This window comes from Fusarium verticillioides, chromosome 4 (assembly GCF_000149555.1).
Source record: "Fusarium verticillioides 7600 chromosome 4, whole genome shotgun sequence".
NCBI classification, from domain to species: domain Eukaryota; kingdom Fungi; phylum Ascomycota; class Sordariomycetes; order Hypocreales; family Nectriaceae; genus Fusarium; species Fusarium verticillioides.
This window is the reverse complement of record NC_031678.1, coordinates 1830770-1851467: the sequence shown is the minus strand read 5'-3', so window position 1 is coordinate 1851467 and position 20698 is coordinate 1830770. Positions and strand designations below refer to the sequence as shown.

General features: G+C 48.8%; 12 protein-coding genes across 17 annotated transcripts; 5 read left to right on the top strand and 7 right to left on the bottom strand.

Annotated features, from left to right (window-relative positions):
- Positions 1–216: 216 nt before the first annotated feature.
- FVEG_04946 (hypothetical protein) lies at positions 217–1288 on the bottom strand (the record flags this gene model as incomplete). The annotated part of the gene is made up of 4 exons (XM_018892910.1): positions 217–634; positions 692–998; positions 1057–1180; positions 1256–1288. 4 exons carry the CDS (start codon positions 1286–1288, stop codon positions 217–219), a joined length of 882 nt encoding a protein of 293 aa, XP_018749700.1.
- A 271-nt stretch (positions 1289–1559) lies between these two features.
- Positions 1560–2411, top strand: FVEG_04945 (hypothetical protein). The gene has a single exon (XM_018892909.1). The coding sequence runs from the start codon at positions 1687–1689 to the stop codon at positions 2257–2259; it is 573 nt and encodes a 190-aa protein (XP_018749699.1). The 5' UTR covers positions 1560–1686; the 3' UTR covers positions 2260–2411.
- A 142-nt stretch (positions 2412–2553) lies between these two features.
- On the bottom strand, positions 2554–3091 carry FVEG_04944 (hypothetical protein; the record flags this gene model as incomplete). Its single annotated transcript, XM_018892908.1, has 2 exons — positions 2554–2825; positions 2887–3091. The coding sequence occupies 2 exons, from the start codon at positions 3089–3091 to the stop codon at positions 2554–2556; spliced, it is 477 nt and encodes a 158-aa protein (XP_018749698.1).
- A 456-nt stretch (positions 3092–3547) lies between these two features.
- Positions 3548–6026, bottom strand: FVEG_04943 (hypothetical protein). Its single transcript, XM_018892907.1, has 2 exons — positions 5457–6026; positions 3548–5403 (listed from the first exon to the last, which is right to left on the bottom strand). Exons 1-2 carry the CDS (start codon positions 5668–5670, stop codon positions 3752–3754), a joined length of 1866 nt encoding a protein of 621 aa, XP_018749697.1. The 5' UTR covers positions 5671–6026; the 3' UTR covers positions 3548–3751.
- A 529-nt stretch (positions 6027–6555) lies between these two features.
- On the top strand, positions 6556–7262 carry FVEG_04942 (hypothetical protein). Its single transcript, XM_018892906.1, has one exon. The coding sequence runs from the start codon at positions 6686–6688 to the stop codon at positions 7094–7096; it is 411 nt and encodes a 136-aa protein (XP_018749696.1). The 5' UTR covers positions 6556–6685; the 3' UTR covers positions 7097–7262.
- FVEG_04941 (other hect domain ubiquitin protein ligase E3) lies at positions 7248–12130 on the bottom strand. 3 transcript variants are annotated; one of them, XM_018892904.1, is made up of 3 exons: positions 10568–12130; positions 8429–10519; positions 7248–8379 (listed from the first exon to the last, which is right to left on the bottom strand). In XM_018892904.1, the coding sequence occupies exons 1-3, from the start codon at positions 11187–11189 to the stop codon at positions 7457–7459; spliced, it is 3636 nt and encodes a 1211-aa protein (XP_018749694.1). In that variant the 5' UTR covers positions 11190–12130; the 3' UTR covers positions 7248–7456. The 3 variants fall into 3 exon arrangements, with proteins under 3 accessions (XP_018749694.1, XP_018749695.1, XP_018749693.1); XM_018892905.1 differs by having other exon boundaries at positions 7248–10519; XM_018892903.1 differs by having other exon boundaries at positions 7294–8379; positions 8429–12130.
- Positions 11802–13996, top strand: FVEG_15574 (hypothetical protein). Of its 2 annotated transcripts, XM_018904738.1 has the most exons (3): positions 11802–12121; positions 12176–12244; positions 12295–13996. In XM_018904738.1, the coding sequence occupies exon 3, from the start codon at positions 12774–12776 to the stop codon at positions 13284–13286; it is 513 nt and encodes a 170-aa protein (XP_018749692.1). In that variant the 5' UTR covers positions 11802–12121; positions 12176–12244; positions 12295–12773; the 3' UTR covers positions 13287–13996. The 2 variants fall into 2 exon arrangements, with proteins under 2 accessions (XP_018749692.1, XP_018749691.1); XM_018904737.1 differs by having other exon boundaries at positions 11802–12115; positions 12176–13996.
- Positions 13997–15218: 1222 nt separating this feature from the next.
- On the bottom strand, positions 15219–16449 carry FVEG_04939 (30S ribosomal protein S10e). Its single transcript, XM_018892902.1, has 3 exons — positions 16305–16449; positions 15779–16191; positions 15219–15719 (listed from the first exon to the last, which is right to left on the bottom strand). Exons 1-3 carry the CDS (start codon positions 16341–16343, stop codon positions 15674–15676), a joined length of 498 nt encoding a protein of 165 aa, XP_018749690.1. The 5' UTR covers positions 16344–16449; the 3' UTR covers positions 15219–15673.
- Positions 16450–16721: 272 nt separating this feature from the next.
- Positions 16722–17570, top strand: FVEG_04938 (hypothetical protein; the record flags this gene model as incomplete). Its single annotated transcript, XM_018892901.1, has 1 exon — positions 16722–17570. One exon carries the CDS (start codon positions 16722–16724, stop codon positions 17568–17570), a length of 849 nt encoding a protein of 282 aa, XP_018749689.1.
- On the bottom strand, positions 17520–18786 carry FVEG_04937 (cytochrome c oxidase subunit 6b). 3 transcript variants are annotated; one of them, XM_018892898.1, is made up of 5 exons: positions 18488–18786; positions 18382–18384; positions 18130–18242; positions 18010–18073; positions 17520–17951 (listed from the first exon to the last, which is right to left on the bottom strand). In XM_018892898.1, exons 1-5 carry the CDS (start codon positions 18537–18539, stop codon positions 17917–17919), a joined length of 267 nt encoding a protein of 88 aa, XP_018749686.1. In that variant the 5' UTR covers positions 18540–18786; the 3' UTR covers positions 17520–17916. The 3 variants fall into 3 exon arrangements, with proteins under 3 accessions (XP_018749686.1, XP_018749687.1, XP_018749688.1); XM_018892899.1 differs by lacking the exon at positions 18382–18384 and having other exon boundaries at positions 17653–17951; XM_018892900.1 differs by lacking the exon at positions 18382–18384 and having other exon boundaries at positions 17930–18073; positions 18488–18680.
- Positions 18787–18820: 34 nt separating this feature from the next.
- On the top strand, positions 18821–19655 carry FVEG_04936 (hypothetical protein). The gene is made up of 4 exons (XM_018892897.1): positions 18821–19010; positions 19108–19123; positions 19230–19292; positions 19345–19655. The coding sequence occupies exons 1-4, from the start codon at positions 18948–18950 to the stop codon at positions 19500–19502; spliced, it is 300 nt and encodes a 99-aa protein (XP_018749685.1). The 5' UTR covers positions 18821–18947; the 3' UTR covers positions 19503–19655.
- A 95-nt stretch (positions 19656–19750) lies between these two features.
- On the bottom strand, positions 19751–20233 carry FVEG_04935 (peptidylprolyl isomerase; the record flags this gene model as incomplete). Its single annotated transcript, XM_018892896.1, has 2 exons — positions 19751–19864; positions 19913–20233. The coding sequence occupies 2 exons, from the start codon at positions 20231–20233 to the stop codon at positions 19751–19753; spliced, it is 435 nt and encodes a 144-aa protein (XP_018749684.1).
- Positions 20234–20698: the final 465 nt, after the last annotated feature.

Sequence of the window (20698 nt, the reverse complement as noted above, 5' to 3'; positions counted from 1 at the left end):
CACAACAGTCATGTTAACTCTAAGCCTAACATTAGCAACTGTAAACCCCTTTCATGAGGAGACACGAGTGCATCTCAAGTCACTACCCCCATCTCTTCGACAATGATGTCAATAGCAAACCCCAGAGCACTTGCTGAAATTTGCTGATTGTGATATATACCAATACCTTCTGTAGCCACTCATGTGCCAATTTCTCTGATTCCATCGATAGCTTCTTTATGCGAACTCTTCATCCTCTTCCTCCTCAATCTGATTTTTCACTCGCACCAAGATCGTTGTCTTCCACTTATCCAGCTTGCTGATCTGGTCGAACTGATACAGCCTGTCGGTAAACTGCTCCTGGCTCTTGGCCTCGATGGCCTCGCACAGGTCAGTCAAAAGCTGATGCTCTCGCTGTGCACCAAATGAGGGGTCCATGTCGCGGTACTTCTCCAGGGCGCGCTGAGCAGCGACCAAATCGCCACTAGCCAGATGGCAGATACCTGCCTTGAGCAGGTAGTCCTTGACGCTGTACTTCATGAGGTTGTTGTTGATTGATTGCTCAGCAACTCTCTCGTATTTCTCGATGGCCTTGTAGTAGTCGCCCTCGATAGCCGCCACGTCGGCCACCTTCAGCCATAGCTTATTGGCAAGACTGTAAAGACCCATAAGTAGATGCAAAACAACGCTAGGGTTGTGATATCCAACTTACGCTGCCGCATTATCGCCCTCATACCAGGTAGCAGCGAGTTCGTAGCATTCGATAGCACTCTTAGCATCGCCGAGTTCCAACTCGTACAGCTCGCCAAGATTCTCCTTGTGGGAAGCTGCGCGGCGGAAATTACCCTTGGCGCAGTATCGGTCGACAGCGACGTTCAGGCATCGCGCAGCAGCCTGGGGATCGTCTTTGCGGTAGGCCTTGAAGGCATCCACGAGGGTGTTGGCAGCGTCATCGGGCTCCTTCAATTTGTCGGTCTGGACTTGAGCGGCCTGTTCAAAAGCCTTTCCGGCTTCGAGCACTAGATGTCGGAAGTGTCAGCTTAGGTTTCACGACGAAACAAAGCGGTAAAGGCGTACTCTGTTGCTGCATCTTGAAGGCATTGGCGGCTTGAGTGAAGAGATCAGCGGCCTCTTGGTACTTCTCCTCTCGTCCACCAAAGAAGCTGAAGCCACCACCGGCACTCTGAAGCTGCTTCTGAGCCTGAAAGTTGCGACCTGTCAGCACAACTGCAAAGCAACAAACAGCCAATGCAGAGCGGGGGAGGGGTTACGAAACCTTTTGGAGAAGAGCTCTTGGGTCTTGAGCCATGGTTGTGATATTTGCGAAAGGGGTATCAAGGAGGGCTTGGGAGGAGAAACAGAGATAGAGAGAAACACCACGTTCTGGGTTATCACGAGTTGGCTTTAAAGTTGTATGTAAGTGAAGATGGCGAGTACCTCGACTTGCGGCGCGGGCGGCGGCTGAGCTATGACGACGGTCGCTTGAGCCACAGAGAGACACCTGGGGGTCTTTTTAGTGGGCCCACGCTGTCACTAATCCTCCCGCAGAAATGGGCACTGAAGATCTACCTAAGACAGATCAAACTTACCTTTATATATACCCATCACAAGACTCTAATTGACAGATCGCCCTACGCCAAAAGAAACCCTTGATTGAGAGTCAACAGAAATTAGATCCATATCGACAGATCAGGCCAGATACGCATCATGACTATCTGCGCATCCTGCCGTATTGCCTTTCGGCGCAACATCACACATTCTACAAGACCTTTGATAGCTCGATTCATAACAACGAATTCGTCAACAGCCGCCTCGATTCTAGAGAAACCCACCTGGTCCGTTCGAAGCCTTCTACCATCCTCGCCAAGTTCAGCTCCCGCAGAAAAGATCACCCCTTCCCAATTACACCACCTCCTCCGCCTCTCAGCCCTACCGTTGCCAACTACACCCGAAGACGAAGCTGCCATGATCAATACCCTCCAGAGCCAATTGCATTTCGTCCGCGCCGTGCAGCTTGTGGACACAACCGGGGTTGAACCCCTGCGGGCGATCCGTGATGAGACCACAGAGGCTCGACAAGAAGTGACAATTGGCCTGGCTGAATTGCAGGAAGTCCTGGATAAGGAGGTTCGTATAGGACATTATCAAAGGGCAAGGAGGGTTAGAGAGACGATTGAGTCTGAGGCAGAGAAGTGGGATGCCCTCAAGACGGCTGGCAAAACAGCTGGAAGATATTTCGTGGTTGAGAGTGGGAAGAATAATGTGGAGGGTGCCGAGTGATTGAGATATAAGTTCGCAAGATACCCGGTAGCTAGCTAGCTAGCTACCTTGTATAAGTGCCTCCCAATGAGATACCCTTTTGTACATTAAATCCTCAAATGGAAGATTCTAAACCATGTGATTCTGCAATCATGTTCGCTTGAACCCTGCCCAGACATCACTATGCCACTAGTAGTAGTAGTAGTAGTCTTCACATACACATGCCCAATCCATAAGTCTCTATGTTCGTATTATCATAAGTAACGCTCATTTCGCATTGCCCCTTTTGTTCGACGGTCCGGCGTCCTCGTTGTTCTACGACTTGGTTTCCGACGGTCCATCCTTGGGCTTTGGCTTGGGCACCTTCTCGTACGCATTCGGACTCGGCGCCCTCTTCTCTTTTCCCTTTCTGTTTCTCCTCTCACGTCCATGACTGTGTCCGTGTCCATGCCCACAGCTTTGACGCTTCCCACCCGCTGGTTGTGCCCCTTCGCGGTCAGAGCCAGAGTCTGAATCTGAGTCGGAGTCAGAGGAAGACTCGTCGCTGGATTCGTCGACGGCTTTTGGCTTATGGTAGATACAACACACTATTGGAACCTGTGTCAGTATATGGGCGTATGTTGGTCTAAGGTCATAATGCTCACTCACCTTTTGAGCTCTTGCGTCCAAGACCTTCATTGTCTACCACGTCCTCTGCCCACTGTACGGATCGCCCATTGGCCGCATGAGCGCCTCGAAGTCTCAAGATCTGAGGCGCTTGTTCTCTTGTTTCCGGTGTTTGCGTCGGGGTCTCGGTTTGTGTTTGTGTTTGCGAAGGCGCTGGTGCGCTTCGTTGTTGTTGCCGTTGCGACATGGCTGTGTTTGATGTAATGTTCGACGTAGCTATAGCACGAGCGACTATTTGCGTCCTTTGATTTGTTTGTCGGAGAGAAAGAAGTGATTTCTCCCAGAGGATGTGGTGTTGTCTTGTTAATAATGTTGTCACGCGCTTGTTGATGGAATCGTATGGCAAATAAATGATTAGCCATTAGTATCGGCACTACCACCTATATTCAGTTGCAAAGATACGTACCTCTCTTTTCAAGTCACAACTTGTCTGATTTATAACCAATCATTCATTGGATGCGAGCTTCCATTCGTAATTTTCTATCCTGTATTAAAAACAACCTATCCACGTCTATTTAAGGACTCTCCTCTTCGATGGTTAGGTACTATAGGTATGAAAGAATTGACTTGATAAAACTAATAACGCTATATTTCAATGCTAGTAGCGTACAACTTTGACATTGCAACTACACCAGGTGATCTTCCACGCAGTTAAGGGGCTTAGTAAATCAGCCAGGATGAATTCTTCCTTTGCCAGATCTCATGGTCCTCTTGTATTCTATATTATACAATGCTTAGATACAGTCTATACTTGGGGTGATATACAATTGACATGGTATTGCCACCATCATCATCTACTCATTCATCATACAACCTCAAATCGTACAGTGTCCAAACATGACAGAGCTCAGTTGATCGCAGCTCTCTTCTCGGCTTTGTCTTTTTTCTTGGCACCCTTCATACTTCTTCGCGGTCGACTCCTCTTGTGCTCTGGCAACACACGAGGCTTGTTGTGTAACCATCCTTGGATAGGTTGACGAGAGCCAATGAATCGCCCCTCGGGACTGAAGACATCAACTGCTGGCCAGCCAGGCTCTATCACAGGCTCAGGCTTAGGCTCAGGTTCCTTGCGCTTCTTCACCGCCGGAGTATTTGCATCTACTCTCTGAGCCCTCATGGCTGCAAAAGGATCAGATGTATCGACCTGCTTCGGCTTGACCCTTTCCTCGAGCCGGGGTTGTTGGTCTGGGAATACCTTCACAGCAACATCCTGCGCGCGGACTTGAGCAACAAGCTCAACATAGCCTACACCCTCGATGAGGATGTCTGTCGACAACACTCGGAAAGGAAGCCTGTCGACGTTTAACCCAATCGCATTCTTCCGCGTTAGAGGGCCGGCTCTTTGTCTGGTGACGTCGTGAGACAGCTTAAATGTTCCAGCATGCTTCATCTTGCCTCCAATTCCAGGAAGCATGATACTTGGTACACCGGTGGATTCTCGGGTCTGCTCCTGGAAAGCAATGGCCTTCTCAGTCTGAGTGAGATGCTCCTCCAGAGGTGTAAAGTTGTATGCCAGGAACACCAAGCCCGGGTTCTTTGGTGTGATGCGAATAAGACCTCCTCCTAGTATGAGGGACTTGCCAGGCGTCATTGAAATCTGCTCAGGCACAATGCGCTTCTTCATGATCATTGATTGACGGCATTCCTCCTTCACAAACAAGTCCAAGTCGCTTCGTGCCAAGCCAGGAAGGTCGATTAATTCGCCTTTTCCGTTTCCAAAAGGTACTCGAATTGGGGATGCTGTTGTTCCAGGCAGTGAGGATACTAGAGGCATGTCGGGATAGTTCTGAGCCGGCTGAGGGGGCGGAAGCAATTCGCCAACATCGACGTCTTGCTCTCCGACCTGTTCGGCATATATAGATTCCGCACTGACGCTATCCCGGGGATATGTTGATACTGATGCCCTCCCTGCGTCCTTGCTTGGTCCCATTCTGCCTTTGGGATAGACAGCCTCAAAGAGCTGGCTTTTGCCCACATTGACCTTTCCAACCATCCACCCCGCACCGCCACGCTGCCAGATATCTTCTTTAACCTCCGTGCACCACCAAGCACGCTTTGCGCTGACGCATCGAACATTGCCAAGACGAACCCTACCTCCAAGTCGGCCAAGAGCATCTCGTAGTACTTCACGAAGGTAGGGCATCATTGAGTCCACAATCTCTTTCGTAGGGCCAAGAAGGTCGCCCCGAGTGATGATAAAGCTCAGCTCTGTCTTGCGATCATTTTGGTACTTGCCCGATCGTGATCTTCGATTGCGCGTCCTGATGGGAATGTCGCCGAGAAGAACATTGAGTCGTGGGATGAGCGACATGGGGAAATCGGCAGCATCAATGACATGATAAATGTGATTATACTTGTGCGGTGATTCCTCGATGGTTTCGCGCAAGGACTCAACGGTGGGATGGAACATAGCAACCTTTGCTGTGTCGCTCGAGGTGCTATAATGCTGTAAATTGTGGCACCGATCGCAGACAGGCTGTTTATCTTGGGCCAATGGTTCTTTTGAGTTGTTAGCTTCTGTATGGTTCGTAGTAGAAGAGTTGGAGGCGTACTCGGAGCAACATTTCCCTCCTTCTCAGCTCCAGTTAACAAGAGAGAGGGATCTAGGCCAAGAGCTTCCAGCTGGCCTGGGTCTAAGGATTTGAGAACGTCATCGACAACTACATCTTCCTGGCTCGCTGTATGCTGACGCTCAAAAGCTTTGGGTTCAACCACTTCTAACTCCTTTGCTCTCAGGGTCGAAATAGCCCAGCATTTGCGGATCATTCGTTTGCGTAAAGGCACCGCATCCTGTGCAATTTAATGGTAAGCGTCTCTTGGGAATCCCAAGGTCCAGAGATGAGGTTTCGCTTGTTGTGATTGGTGCATCTTGGACTGTCGCTTCGGTGTGGTTAAGTCGTTGAGTATATATCGGAGTTGGTAAAGGCGTCGCTTTTGGTGTTCTATGAAACCGACTTGAAGCTCCGACGGCCGGGCATAAAAATAAAGGAATCCTCGATGAAGCGGATGCTTCACCGATACTGAGAGCTCGGTTGATCCATCGAGCTGACAATGCGCGATGCATTGCGTTGTTTCTATAGTGAAGAAACGAATTCGGGTTGTCGCAACTAGAAATGTTGGACTTCCACAGATTGTCCCAAAAATTTCCTAGAAAATCATACTTACTTACCTTAGCTTTGTTAGCCTCCACTATAAGTCAAAGTGACCCCCACCAGCCAGTTCGGGTCAATGCTCGGCCCGCAGCCTCGAGTCGAGCACAGCGTTTCCATTTGGGCAGGGGTCTATGATTTTCTGGGCCTAGAGCCGTCGACTTTTTGAAGCATTAGGTTGCGACCACGGTGAACTGGCTCGATTCTCAAGAGACGCTTGCGTAGCCTTTACCTTATAGATTAAAGGTTTGCGCAGCCCAAGATGAGGTCTCTCGGTGAGCGCTTCAACAAGCTTCGTGCTGTAAGTCAATTCTCTGGGCTCGCATCTTAAGGGTACCAATAGCTGACAGTTGATATAGAAGGTAGATATCTCTCCCACAAACGACGATCCGCGATCCATTGCTTACGATTGAACCAGATCATTTCCTTAAGATGCGGCCCAGGCGCAGCAATCCTGCCCCCAGAGGTGACCAGAATACATATGGACTTTGCAACGAGCTTCAAGAACGGTCATATGGGCGCCAAGTTAGTCCATACATCAAGGTCTCCGGCACATCAACTAATACACCAAAAACAGAAAGTTCTGGCGTGAGAACCTCCCCCGACTAAAATACCATAATCCCTCAGTTCCTATGATTGTCAATCGTCACAGCCGGAACAACAAGAAGCCTACAATCTCTATCTATCTCCGCAAACCCGACGCTTCAACTCCCGCACCCGCTACTCGTTCCCAGCCCTCCTCATCACGCAATAACATGTCCAAGGCCACACCGCCGGATGCTGACGAGAAGATCGTCACCGTCGATATGACTGAGAAACATTCTTCTCACATTCTTGAATACGTACTTGCCGAGACCCGTGCTGTCCCCATCAAACCCACCAAGGAGGAGATTCGCGAATTGCAGGAGTTGGACGCCATGGCCAGACAAGCCGAGGTCGACCGAGCCCGTATGAGGAGCCTGCGTGAGGAGAAGAAGCGTGAGGAGGATATGCTGAAGCGAGCCCGGGCTGCTGGCGGTGTTGCTGAGGAAGAGGATTCGTAAAAAGGCTTGGAGTGAAAGAGACCATAACGATGCTGTACAATAAATGTGTATTAACGAATGCCACGTATCTGGCAAGTGTACAAGTTGGAAATTTACAAAGTCCCACTACCTTTTGCTTGGACTCTTATGTTGATCGATACGTAAATGGATTGCTGGGCTGCCGTACACGTACATCGTACGTTTCAATGTTGAAAAACTACAATTCTCCCGTAGAATTTTCTATAGACAAACAAATTCAGTTTCTAATTGCACCTTGACAGGTTCTGTATACATATTTAAACTCCCGAAACCCCTTCAACTACCTATCAAAACTCCGTAAATGAAATGAATGCTTATTCGTAATTTCATCAACTGTACCATTTATTTTATCCCAAAGCCCTCGCTTTCATGAACAGCAGTCCACAGCAACTTCTCTAATCTTTCCTTTGAATTGTATCGTGACAGGGATAGCATGTTAAAGCACGTTCGAGCAATGGGGAACCTGCCTTCATCTTCACCGAGGCAGGATATCTTAATCGGCAGTACAGCCGCGCCCATAGCAGGAATTCGATCGCTACCAGTGATGAACAGGAGTAGTTTCCGTTGATCTTGAGATGACGCCGCCTGAAACGTCTCCCAGAACCAGTCAATAACGGGTTCAGAACCATCTGGCTTCTTGGTTCCCCAGTTGTCATATTCAGCGACTCCCCTTAGCGAGTTGATGTCGAGCTCTTCATCAGAGCCTCGGACCAGGAGTTCAATCTCTTCTGGCCTAAAGAGAGACAGAGCATTACCTCCACATACAGTGTAGAAACCTCGTTTGAAAGGCTCAAACTGCCTCGTTACAGACACATCGATTATGTGCCGCACGTAAAGGTCCACGTATTCTCGACGGTTGCTGTTAGTGACAGGGATGCGTTCGCCTCCAGGGCAAAGGGGAACCTGCACCTGAGTACCGTACTTATCCATGTCAATAACGAAATCGAGACAGAAGGTTTCTTCCACATTGCCTTCATATTCTAGCAACTGTCGTAATCCTCGAGCTAGTCGAGGTCGGTACTCTGCCAAGTCTTCAAGGGTGTAACGCATAGGAGGCTTCGGATGAGCTGATGCCCCTGTGCCGTGTGTTGGGGCAGATGCAATAAGTTTCCGAAATGCAAAAGGAGGGAGGGCCACATCCAGAATAGTCGAGTTGTATATAGCAAGACCCATCACGACTCCGACCAAGAAGAACTGATCGGAGGTTTCAAAAGCGTTCGGGTTGAAATAACAAAACTGAGAATCCTCGTCATAAAGGAAAAGGCCTATCCAGAGTCAGCAGGGCCCCTGTTTCTGTTGGGCGACTCAGCTTACCATGGTCGGGATTGAAAACTTCTCTGGCCAGGAGTAAAAACCACTCTTTCCGTAGACCACCAGCATCTACTCCCTCCTCACCACTAAAGGTGATACGAAGACCCTTTTTGATATCCTCACTCCCACTTCCAATCACCTCGCTGACAGCTTTTAGACTATCATCCACCAGACAATCTCGGCGAACATTTAATTCTAGGAACTGGTTGATAGCCTTGCGACTCATGATACTATCAAAAAAGGCGTCACGGGCTTTGCTCTGCATCTGGCGACGAGCATCGTGCTCAAGAATATGGTTCTTGGCCCATATGCTCAAAAGGAATGGGTACTGGCAGAACGTGAACTTGCTTCTACGAGCTTCCCAATTCTCAAAGTCCGCAACCAAGTCAGTGTAGTCGATCATTGAATTGTAGAAGTCGCTCGTTGGTAGAATTTGTCCGTGAGAATGAACGTTAGAACGACCCTCTGCAGAGCCCGGAGAGAATTCTTCAGTTCTCCGGCTGTGTGGCAAGCTATTGGCAGCGAAGAGGAGCGCCAAGACTCGCGAAGAAGCTCTGATCTGCCAATCTTCGGCATACATGATTTTCTTTTCAGGCTCCTTGGCCTTCTTCGACGAGTTTGCACGGTTTATCTCATCGTAAAGATAAGCTCCTGAGCGCCCTTCTTGCATTTGCGGTATCAGGCCAGCTGTGATATCAACTTTCACCTCTTGCTTCTTTCCACTCTGTCGAATCATCCGATATGTTAGGAAACCAGACGCCAACTCTTTGGTACGAATGAAACGAGATGGGTGATGTCTTGAAAACCAGGTGATCAACTGATTATGGCATTCAGCCGACGAGTTTGATACTAAGCCCACTATGCGCTTGATGATGCCCGAGTGTTGTCCAGACAAAGGTCCAGATTCAGGGGTGCTAGCTTTTCTCTGCTGTATCAGCCTCGGAGCAGAGGGCAAATTTTTGTCGAATTGTAGAATTCCCCGAAACAACGTTTCATGTTCGTGTAGTAATGGGTTTTCTAGGATGATTAGGAGAAACCTCAAGTCTGCTGGATCCTTCAATGGCCTTCCAGGTCTTTTTAAAAGCATTTCAGTTGCTTTAAGGAGAACTCGTCGAGCATGTTCTTGGCCCTGCAGTAGTTCCCGCTCCATTGATTGTAATTCTCGCTGAGAAGGGGTTAAGAAGCTTTTTCCTTGACACATCTCCTCGTAAATCGCAAACCATCCCTCGGCAGGATTCACAATAGAGTTGTACCATTTGATGAGATCGCCCCAGCTCATCTGTGGTGTCTTCGTGTTGACTGGCGCGCTTGAGAAACTTCGCTCTACACGGTTTGTTGACGGCCGTCGAGGCCGAGCGTCTTCTTGGTCGCCCATCCACCATGTCCCGTTCTCAGCAAAGTCACCTAAAAGTAGTAACTTTGGATCGAGGTCGCATGATCCATCATCGAATTGCGGTGTAAACCGCTCCTCTCGTGGCTCACGTGTAGCATAAGTTCCTGAAGGCTCGCGACGATGCCCTCTCTGTTCACGAGGTTCACTAGGTAGCATTGGCTTGCGACGAGTCGATTCGCTTCTACATCTAATGGGCAGGCGGTGGTTATGTGTCAGGAATGATGAGTTAATACATTCGAATGAGCCAAAGCAGGCGACGATGTAGTCTTCCAGAGCCTTGAATATCCTTTTCGGGTCGCCCTCAGATTGATCCGGCGATTTACGTTGCTCTTTTGGTCCGCGCTCTTGCAATATGTTACGTACTGGAGGTCTTTCGGTGTAAGAGGAAGAGAAGGATCGCATTGGCGTAGGGTTCGGTCGGGCGGGACTCGACCGTAGCGTCGGTTCCTCATCGAACACATAATGGGAAACCTGTATAGCAGGCGATTTGGATGAAGGCGCTTTTTCCTGTCTAGAATCGACCGGCGCAAGGCTTTGGCCAGCAGCCTGCATTCGGCTGCTGAATGACAATTTGCTCTGCGACGGCGGTTGTGGCGGCGCCTCGGTAGGAGGTTCAGGAATTGGATGTAACTTCTTAGAAAGGAAGGATTGTATCGATTGCTGAACCAGTCGGTTTGTCTGTTCGACCGAGATATGCGGACCTGCACCTATATTAGTGATTATCCTCTTTCTCTTGCCTTTGATTCTACCTCGAGTTGGGACAGACCGGGAAGGATCCTGGCTTGTATCTCTACGTGACTTGGAACCATCATGATCTGCACTCCGAGGCTCCAAATCGTTGACTGTGGTACAGATCGTGCATTTGAACACCTTGAGCTCCCGCGGCCACCGTACTAACGAGCCACATGTCATGCAGTTGCCAGTCGTAAAATCCTTACTTCCTACAGGGCCGCTTCGAGTATGAGAAGGGATTCGAGCGTGGGTCTTTGGTGCTTGTCGAGGCATTGCCGAGTCATCCTCTGCAAACCCCAGGTCAGGCGGTGGTGCGCCGACTGAGTTCTGCCTCCTTTTCTTGCTGCTGAAAAGAGAAGGAAAAGGCTGGCTCATAGAGCGCGTGTGCTTTGGCCGACGAGGTTTGGAAGATTGAGGCCGCGAGGGATGCAAATCAGACTCGTCGGAGCTGGAATCGGCATTTGCATTGGAGAAGGATAACTCGAGGCGATTCCCGTTCGATGTGTTTGGCAGATTCGTCGAGTAAAGCGCAGGCAATGTGGTAGGCGTGTGTAAGGCCGTATTGTGAATTCGACTGATGAGGTCACCGTCAGAGTTGTTGTTGGGTTGCGACCCACGACGATTCGGCCAGGGAGCCATTTCTAGGGAAGTTACTAGGTAAGGATTCAGGGAGGCGATCTCGTGCAAGTCACGAGACACTTGTCGAGATAGGTAAGGGAGATAATGATTCTGCAACTTTTGAACAATTGTTCGGAGGAAGGAAAGATATTGAATCAGAGTTTTAAACGTCTTTTGTTAGTCAAGCATGATGGACATGATCCAAAGTCAGCATGATCCGAACGGGAGTTGACGCCAGCAGCAGACAAGCCCAGTTCAGCTCGGCGAAGTCAGCCAAACAGACCCATGCTTTGTCTTTTAGCACCTAGTTTCCAATGGTGGGAGGAAGAAGAAAAGGAAGAAGAGTGAAATTTGGACAACAAGTCAGCGGGAACAAAGCAATGAGCGATGAGTGTTGGATGGGTGCAGCTCAAGCCGTGGCTGTGGTTGGTGAAACAAGCCCGTATAACTATATTGGATGGTAGGCAGGCAGTGTTGATGATGAGTAAAGATCCAATATTAGTATTGGATCCAATAGATTAGTACCTTGTTTAGGTAGTCAATGAAACCCAATAGCTAGGTCCGTAATAATAAATCGAATGCAACGCGCGGCCGCCGACTTTTGAGTTCCTGATTATCTTGGCCCATTTTGCTCTGACGGATTCATCACAGACCCGTACATTTCCCCTTGTCTCTCAGACGTCTCCGCGACACCCGGAAATTTTGGGCGTTGAACTCCAACTGAATATCGCCTGTAAACGCCGAGAAGCAGGGGTTTGACGAGAGGCTTGACGGATACGGGCATTACCAGGGCTTCCAAGCAAAACGTAGAGTTCCTGGCGGCCAGTGAGACTGTGAGGAATGGAGAGGACGATATGAGATTCAGGTGTCTATCAGGTCTCATCCTCTTTCACCGCAATGGGAAACATGAGTAGCCTGCCCTTTTAGGTACAGGACAGGTTTGACAGGTGAGTGTATGTACGGATACTGTATCTTTTTTTAAGACCTCGTATTAATGTGAGTGGTAGGCTTCTTTAACCCGGTCCAATGATCGTGAAGCTAATGGCCGCATCTGGGTTTGATAAATTGGATGCTGAGTGAGTTGCTCTATCTGGGTATTTCGTATCTTTTTTAATACTGCAACAAGCCAAGTTTGAGACTGCGCTACAAATGCAACTGCGACAACTATTTTTAATATGATTCTTAACTTCTGAAATATAGCAGTGTCTACCTAGGGAGACAACAGAGATACATCGAAACGCACCGTTCAGTTCCATCATTCCACTGTATTCAGTTGGGTCCCCGCAAACGAATCCATCCATGTCTCTGTCGGTAGACGCTGGCGGCCGAAGCCGGCTCTTATTATGGAAGCATCATCAATAAGGCTGCTAAAGTAAATGGCAGTGGAGCATTTACATGCAAGACACAATGGGCATTGTGGGCTCACACTTAACAAGGGACTCTTATCTTGTACGAGAATTACAAAGAAAATGTCATCATAGCCTGCAAGGTAACAAATTGTTGACAAAGCTCAGTCATCTCGACGATCCATCGCCGACCCTGAAACTGGAAATCTGACGACCTTTGTTGTACATCTGACTCTATTCCAATAGAACCCAACACAAAATGTGTGGAACTAGGTCATATCTATATTCAAGAAATCCAATATCAAGGTACAGTTCCTGGAGCGTGTATCAGCACCACAATATCCCCACGCATTTCGGTTCCAGGTCAATGGGGACGTCAATCTCTCTTATGGTCTCATTGAGCCATGAGTTCTCTTTCGCTTCCACGCCGACTCCAACAAGCCTGACTCTGTTTGAAGCCACCGCCCCGTCTCGTGTTGTCCCATGCAGAGTGAGTTCAGTTTGGCCTGCGGCGATGTTCAGTTCACCTTTTAGCTCTGCCAATGTTTCACTATGGCCGTTTCGAAGCTCGAAAATACAAAATCCATGGTCAAGTTCGACAGGGCCTGAGCAACTCCAGCTGAATACGATTGTCACGTCATTACCTAGCCGCGAAAGCTTCTTGACTGCCATTCTAGGCCCTCCAATAGCCTTGAGTGGCATATCGAGACTGAGGTTGCACACAGACGAAATGCCAAGTGCTCTGACTGTGCAGTTGCCGTTTTGGAGCTGAAGGTTGGTTTCACCGTCAACTATGATGCTCCGAACAAAGGCACAGTAGTTGCTGTGGTCGATGATCTCGATACGCTGTTCCTGAGCAACAAAGTCTGTGCCCCAGAAACTCGTCTGGGTCTGGGGTAACTTGATCCGTCCAAATACGGCCCCATTGAATGTCAAGGATGCCTCCGTTGATATGATAGTGCTAGAGATTGTTCCTGTCCCAAACATGCGACCCTCGATAACAAGTTTGAAGGAGCTGAAGCATTAGCAAGCCATGGCATAAATGGCGGGCATTATGCTTACTCTTCAGTAGCATTGCTTATCTTGAATCGAGTGACTTGAAGCCTTGCAAGGTCCAGTAGGTGCTGTACAATAGCATCCGCAATGCCTAATGGCGAATAAGGTGCCCTTCTGTTACGGTTTTCAGAATCAAGGGCCGTTTGGGCATACTGTTTGAAGAGAGGAGAGCTGGAGATAATCATGGCGGGCGATTTGCCTGATAACTTTCAGATATAATGTAAAGTCCAGGAACTACAAACGAATATAAAGGGCAATAGATAGCAAAGAACTGATATGACGGGGTTGAGCTTAGGGGTCCATTGCATGTCTATGTGTCAGCTACAAGCGTATGGCAGGTATAAGCACTGCTCGATAAATATTCGAACACGTACAACTCAAGGCCATCTTATATGTAATTGAGATAGAATATCAAGATCATCATGGATTCCTTTCAAAATATGATTACCTGCATGCAAATATCTGACTGTGTGCCCGTCCCCATCCCCATCCCCATCCATAAACTCATGCTAAATGCTGAGGAGCAAGGCGCAGAGATATAAACACCAGTTCATCGCTGACATAAGACCAGTCAAACGGTATCATTCAGCTCTTATTTTATTTCTCGTCTAATTGCGAGGCATATACCATGTTTCCTGTCAGCTTAGAGTGATGATTAGGTATGCTCCTGTTGTGTCTGTTGCTGACCACAACACATCTATCTAGGCTAGGGGAGGAAGGAAAACCCAGGACTTTAATCCTAACTGATAAAAAAACTAAGGTAGTGTGTTATAAGTTTAAGATAAGCTAAGTATACCTTTTACTGAATTTATTTTGACATCCTATACTAGGGTCTGATGTTTTCTTGCTCCCTGGGTCTAGGTTAGAACCCCTAGGGAGGCAGAATCCCTCCCTACTTAGGTAGACAAGATACTGGGTATGTCTAGAATTCTTAAAAAGTCTTGCTAAAGAGAGTACTCGAAAGTTAGCAATATGTATACCAAGGTTAAGATATTTAAAAAGGATAAACGTGGTGACATGGTTTAGGCGGACTTGAGTTAACAGCCTTAATACTACTGCAACAGCCCATATCGGTATTCTATAACTCCTGGGATGCATATTATGTCTGAAAAGCAAGTGAATGACGAGCAACACGATATTTGTTATATTCAAGTACTCAAGTCATAGTAAATCATCACTCATTTCTTCCCTCTTTCCGCCGGCGTGTCGTACATGAGAGCTGTAATAGACATCACCGACGATTAGCGCTTCTGAGTGATTCAAAAGCATATCATCCAGCAATGAACCTACCACAGAGCGAATCTCGCGTATTATATCGAGCAGCTTACCCTGACCGTCTTGGCCCAGGCCCAGACACAGCAGATGGGTCAAGCAAGGGCAATGACAACTAGAGGTACTGGACAAGAAGAATAATTACCTCCTATTAGATATGTAGACCATCCAAGCTACCTAATACCCAGCCAGGCAGGCAATTGATAAATCTTTATGATCAGAGACCTAAAACGGATTTACTTTGTCTCATTGATAATCCTGTCACATGTTAAGAGTGAGTTAGTTGGCTTGGTTATCATTAATTAATTTAACATGCATTGATTTATCTCATATCCAGAGAATCTGTTCAATTTATCATCCGAACAATCCCTGGCCCAAGATGTGAGATCCTCGGTCAAGCATTGAATACGGCACATCCGAGGGAATCCTCCCGAGCCATCAGAGATGAATCAAAGTTTCGAATAGCCACAAGATCACAATCATTATACGTCATAGCAGGAGTTTGGATGAGCGGCACGGATCGTTCATTCAGACGTGCCTCGGTGGGCGTTTGGCATAAACATAGAGGTCTCGTCTCACATCACTGAAAAGATTGACGTCTTCACGAATCTCCCGAGCAATTATCTCGTTTCGACGGCGGCAAACATTGACCCTGATGAAAATGATTCCGAGGTTCTAAAACCCTCAAACTCCCACGGTGTCCCCCACGCAACGCAACCCAGTCACACGAGCGAAACCCATGGTAGAAATTGCCCTCCATTTTTTATGAGTACAAGCCGATACCCTTCGAAATGCATCTCATTCGTGACCACCTAAAGGAAATGGGTTCGTTTAAGAAGGGGGGGCAGCGCCACGTCCACGGCCAAATCCACCACGGCTGTATCAATTGTTAGCAATTCGTCCCGTATCCATCAACTTCTCCAAGGGCCAACTCACAACTGAGGAGCGAACTCGCCGGGAGCACCACCCTCCTTGCCCTCGCCAGCATCCCTTCGTCGGTATCCACCCTCACGGTCACCTCGGTCACCACCACGGCCACGGCCGAAAGGTCGTCGCTCGCGCTCACCCTCGCCGAGCATGCCACGGGGAGGGGCGTGCGATCGTTGTTGCTTAATGTGGGTAGCGGGAACGATCTCAGCGGGGAGGTGAAGCCATTCGCGGAGGTAGTCGAGACCCTCGGGGGTCAGGGTGTAGTAGTAGTATTGCCAAGAGAACTGGGTCTTGACATAGCCGCGAGAGTTGAGCGACTGCAGAGCCTTGATAACGAACAGGTTCTTGGTGTCGATATCGGGGTGCTTGGGAAGGTTGAAGTCCTTCTGGGCGACGAGAACACCCTCGCGGAAGAGGTACTGCCGGGAAACTGTTAGTTATGTGCGCTATGATTTTGTGCTCTATTCCGTAGCTCGCAATTCTCCGCCGTCGTCGTTGTGCAGAGCAGCTCGGTGAATGTAATGGTTATTACCTCGTGGATCTTCTTGCGGTCGGCCTTGGGAATCAACATCGTGGCGGTATTTGCTGCTCGTCGGAAGGGTCGATGTTGGAAGGTGGCAGTTTAGGAGGGACGAAGTCGACTTCTCAAAATGATAACTTTTGTGGGCGGAAACCCTACTAGAATTTGGCTGTAGCGAAGTGGGGTGGAGACGATGTTGCTCTGTGGCTGATCTCACGTGATGAGGACGATTGAGCTGTGGCTGTGCCTGTAGGTGTGTGGCAGCCGGTACCAATTGATGGAAGGGCCCGCTTATACCTACAAGGTGCAGGCCATTTGCATGACAAACAACCAAAGCGGCGTTGATCGAATCTTTGCGACAGGCCTTCTCAATCATCCACCACAACGGCTTCCACTATCTTTCCAACCGAATACGTCCCATAACATACCATGGCTCCCCGAAACGTGAACGTGCTGGTCACTAGCTTCGCTGGCCTAGGATTACCACCGACCGTTGTTCTTCCTCTGGCATCATCGACAACAGTTACAGAACTGCGCCAACGCATAGATGATCGACTCCCGACGACTCAGTCAAGACTCATCCTCACCACACTTTCCAACAACCAACTTCCAGCCTCATCAGACTCTCCCATCTCCAGCTATCTCTCCACTGCCGACGATGAATTCCTTTCCTTGCGACTCGCTGTTCCCCTTTGTGGTGGCAAGGGTGGGTTCGGGTCTCAACTTCGAGCCGCGGGTGGTCGCATGTCTTCGCGCAAAAAGAAGAGCCAAGAGGACCACGGATCTAGCCGAAACCTGGATGGGCGACGTCTGCGTACTGTAAATGAGGCCAAGGCTTTAGCCGAGTATCTAGCTATCAAGCCCGAGATGGAAAAGAAGGAGAAAGAGAAGCGCCGTGAGCGCTGGGAACAGATCGTTCAAATGTCAGAACAGAAGGAAGCTGAAATCAAGTCGGGCAGCAAGAGTCGTCTTGACGGTCAGTGGGTCGAGGACAAGGAAGAGAGCAGTGAGCGAACCCGAGAGGCTGTTCTGGCTGCCATGAAGGCTGGTAACTACAAAGACAACTTGCTTGGCACATCTCACGATTCAAGCTCTACACAACCAAGCAACGACCAATCCGGTTCAGATGAGGACAAGGGTACATCATCAGACCAGTCAACGCCGCTCCCCGTCGAAGGGGCCAAGGCCGATAAGGGCAAGGGTAAAGCTACGACATTCTTTGGATTCGATGAGGACGATGAATTTATGAGTTCAGACGATGAGGATGAGGAAAAATGATGGGTCTCGTCAGAGTGATCATCAAATTGGGGATTTGTCATTGCGACTTATACTGGCCAATCGCCATAGCCATTTTTTGGATTACGGAGTATGGAATCATGGAGTATTATTTGGGAGTTTGAATTGCCAGCGCTTTTGCATGAGCCTCATATAGCTAAAATGATAGCAATAATCTCATTCGACAAGACTCGAGACGTCATCACAATGCGGAAAGCCAGTGTTCAAAACACAACAGTCAATATTTGGGGTTAGCTTTGAAAGCAATATCACAAATGATACAATTGCAGTGTGTCTGCTCTGACTCTTCTAACAACATCCACTAATCCATCCAGTCTACGGGGTCGGCTTAGGCGTCGAGCTTGACGGGGAAGTTTCCGGCCTCTGCGCAATGCGTTAGTCCTTATTCGAGATCAATTGGAACCACTGAGGTTCAACATACCGCGCTGCTCGTCCCAGCGCTGATACCAGCCGGAGGGGCACAGAGATCGGTAAGACAGCCAGAACTAGACGTCAATTAGCATGGACGTCGCCGGTGGAAGTGGTTCTCAGCAACTCGTACCTGGCGGCAAGGCGCAAAGTCCTCACCCTTGGCGAGAATGCACTTGTGGTAATCGACGTAGTTTTGCCAGCAGTGCTTGGTCTGGTTCTGGTTGGGGAAACGGGCGTCAGTGCCTATGAAGTGTTAGATCGAATCGTGGTAATTGATGCTAGTGCAATTGAGTATCGTCGCCGGGATCGCGTAATCGCAGTCTGTCGTCGAGGAGAAATCGGTGGTGATAGTTGTGGTGGTTGTAGAGGGATTCGGGCTTACCAGCTGCGTAGAAGTGTTAGCCTCGGAGCCAAATCAGGTCATTTTTTCGAGCCCGCAACGGCAGTACCAACAGCGGGATTATCAGGGAAGCAAGCATTGAACATACCAGTGACAAACTTGAAAGGCTTGGTGACAAGCTCCTGACCGTCGTCCGACATTGTGAATGGCTTTTAAGAGGAATTGACTTGGAGGAGGGGAGATTCTTCTGTGGTCAATGACGGCGAGTATGGAGCTCGGTGCGTTTAGGATGGAGAGGTTGAGTAAGTATCCAATGCGTCGACGTTAGTAGAATGGATTGGATGAGGTGGGTGTCGGCTCGAATCAAATCAGGTGGTTCGATTTCCTTCCGGGAGAGCTCAGTGTGTGCCTCAGGCTACCCTCGGGCCAATGGCGTATGGCGTAAGGCACCCATCTCGACTGGTGGGCCTGCTAGGCTCTAGCAATTGCACATCAGCAGATGTTCGTTCGCTCGGCCAACTCCAAACACTCCTTCCAAGGCCGATAATTTCCAATTGAACCATCACCTCTGGACTTTGATTCCTTAGACCCTCCCCACTCACTCCAAGATGCGTTCTACCGCTGCTCTTCGAATGTTCAGGCAGACGCCTCGCATGTTGCGACCCGTCCCCGTGAGTATCTCCAATTCTATGCAATGGTCTGAGGGAACGAGCTCTTTAGCCCTCGGCTCAGTATGACATCAATTGCTGACCCAGCTTCGTTTTATAGAAAGAGGACCAGGCTGGTACGTAACGCTGCAAGTTCTCGACGATGCTTAATCGAACGACCCGATCCTACAAATGCGGATGCGAAAACTGTCTCAATTGGTCTGCATACTGACAGAATCCAAGGCCACACCATCTCTCAGCGTCTCCGAAAGCTCAAGCAGATCCCTCCTGAGCTGTACCCACTCGGTAAACCACCACGACTCAACTGAACCATGTCTTGTCTAATATCTATATCTAGCTGTCGTCGTTGGCTTCGCTCTCGGCGCTGCCGGCTACTCCATCTCTCGCAAGTTCCTCGTTGATAAGAACCTCCGTCTGGCCCGACAGGGTCCTGCTAGCCGCCACGATGCTGGCCATGCTGAGGGCCACGCCGAGGGTGAGAGTGAGGGTCACTAAGTTTGGCATAAAGATAGGGATGCTATTGGGGAAATGAGATCGTTTGCATGTCCACATGTCCTTGGAAGGACAGTACTGTACATTTCAGATGAGTGCGGTAGTAGGGAAACACATCAGATACAAAATCTGAATATTCTCGGTGATGATATGTCATCCTTACTTGCCAGTAACCGTGAATCCAATCCAATGCCTTGAACGCCTTCGCTATGCCGGCAAAAAGCTCAATAACAAACCTCCAACTTGTATTCTCACTCAGGTTTTGGTCCTGCAACGTCGAGTTGTTCCAATCCTTGCATGGGGTCAGGACCAGCACCTGACACTGCTTCTTCGTCATCTGCCGCATGCTCGGCCAACCATCCTTCCTGCGAACCATGTTAGTTTGCTTTTCAATCGTTTCCATTATAACATACCTTCTCCCAAATAGCTGTTTTGCTACCAAGCCCATCCTCTGCGCTCTTAGGTGCCTTGGCTTGTGATACCTTGAGGACCTTTCCAAAAAACTCCGATTGATCCATGTTATCAATAGCCTCCTTCGCATCAGCTGCGTCTTCGAACTCGACATAGGCGAATCCTCTGTGTGTCTCTGTAGAGTTTGGCGCATCAGGTTTTGGTACCTTGACCTCGACTATCTCACCGAATGGGATGAAAGCGTCGAGGACATGACTCTGAGTTGCCATTTGAGATAGTCCGCCTACATAGACAGTAGCTTTCCATCGAGCTGCCTCTGACATTTTGGAATGATATATGCGCCGTTAAGTGATCGGAAGAAAAATGGATGGTGTCAACGTAAGCTTGAAAGTCCTTTGAGTTGAGCTCAAAGCATTCATTCAAGGTGCGGTTGAGTAGGTAGCTCATAGGTTCTGTGCATATCACGTGATCATTAGAGCTTTCTGATCTTAACTTACAACAGCTGTTTCATGGCTGTGATGACTGAACTCACGCAGAATACCAATATAAATAGTTCATAATAACTTTCCGGATGCCCTTCAAGGCATTATTGATGATTTTCTGACACGCAGCTTCTAAAATCAAGGTATATGCTATCCTTTGGGGTCCTGTAAGTCAGTCTGATCACAGCATTAGCAGGTGATAAATCCAATACCGATTGACCTTTAAACTTCCGCATTTTCGCTATGTAATTCCTTGCTCATGGCAACACCTAGTATTTAGGTTAGTCCGGGCGTCTCTCGACTCGT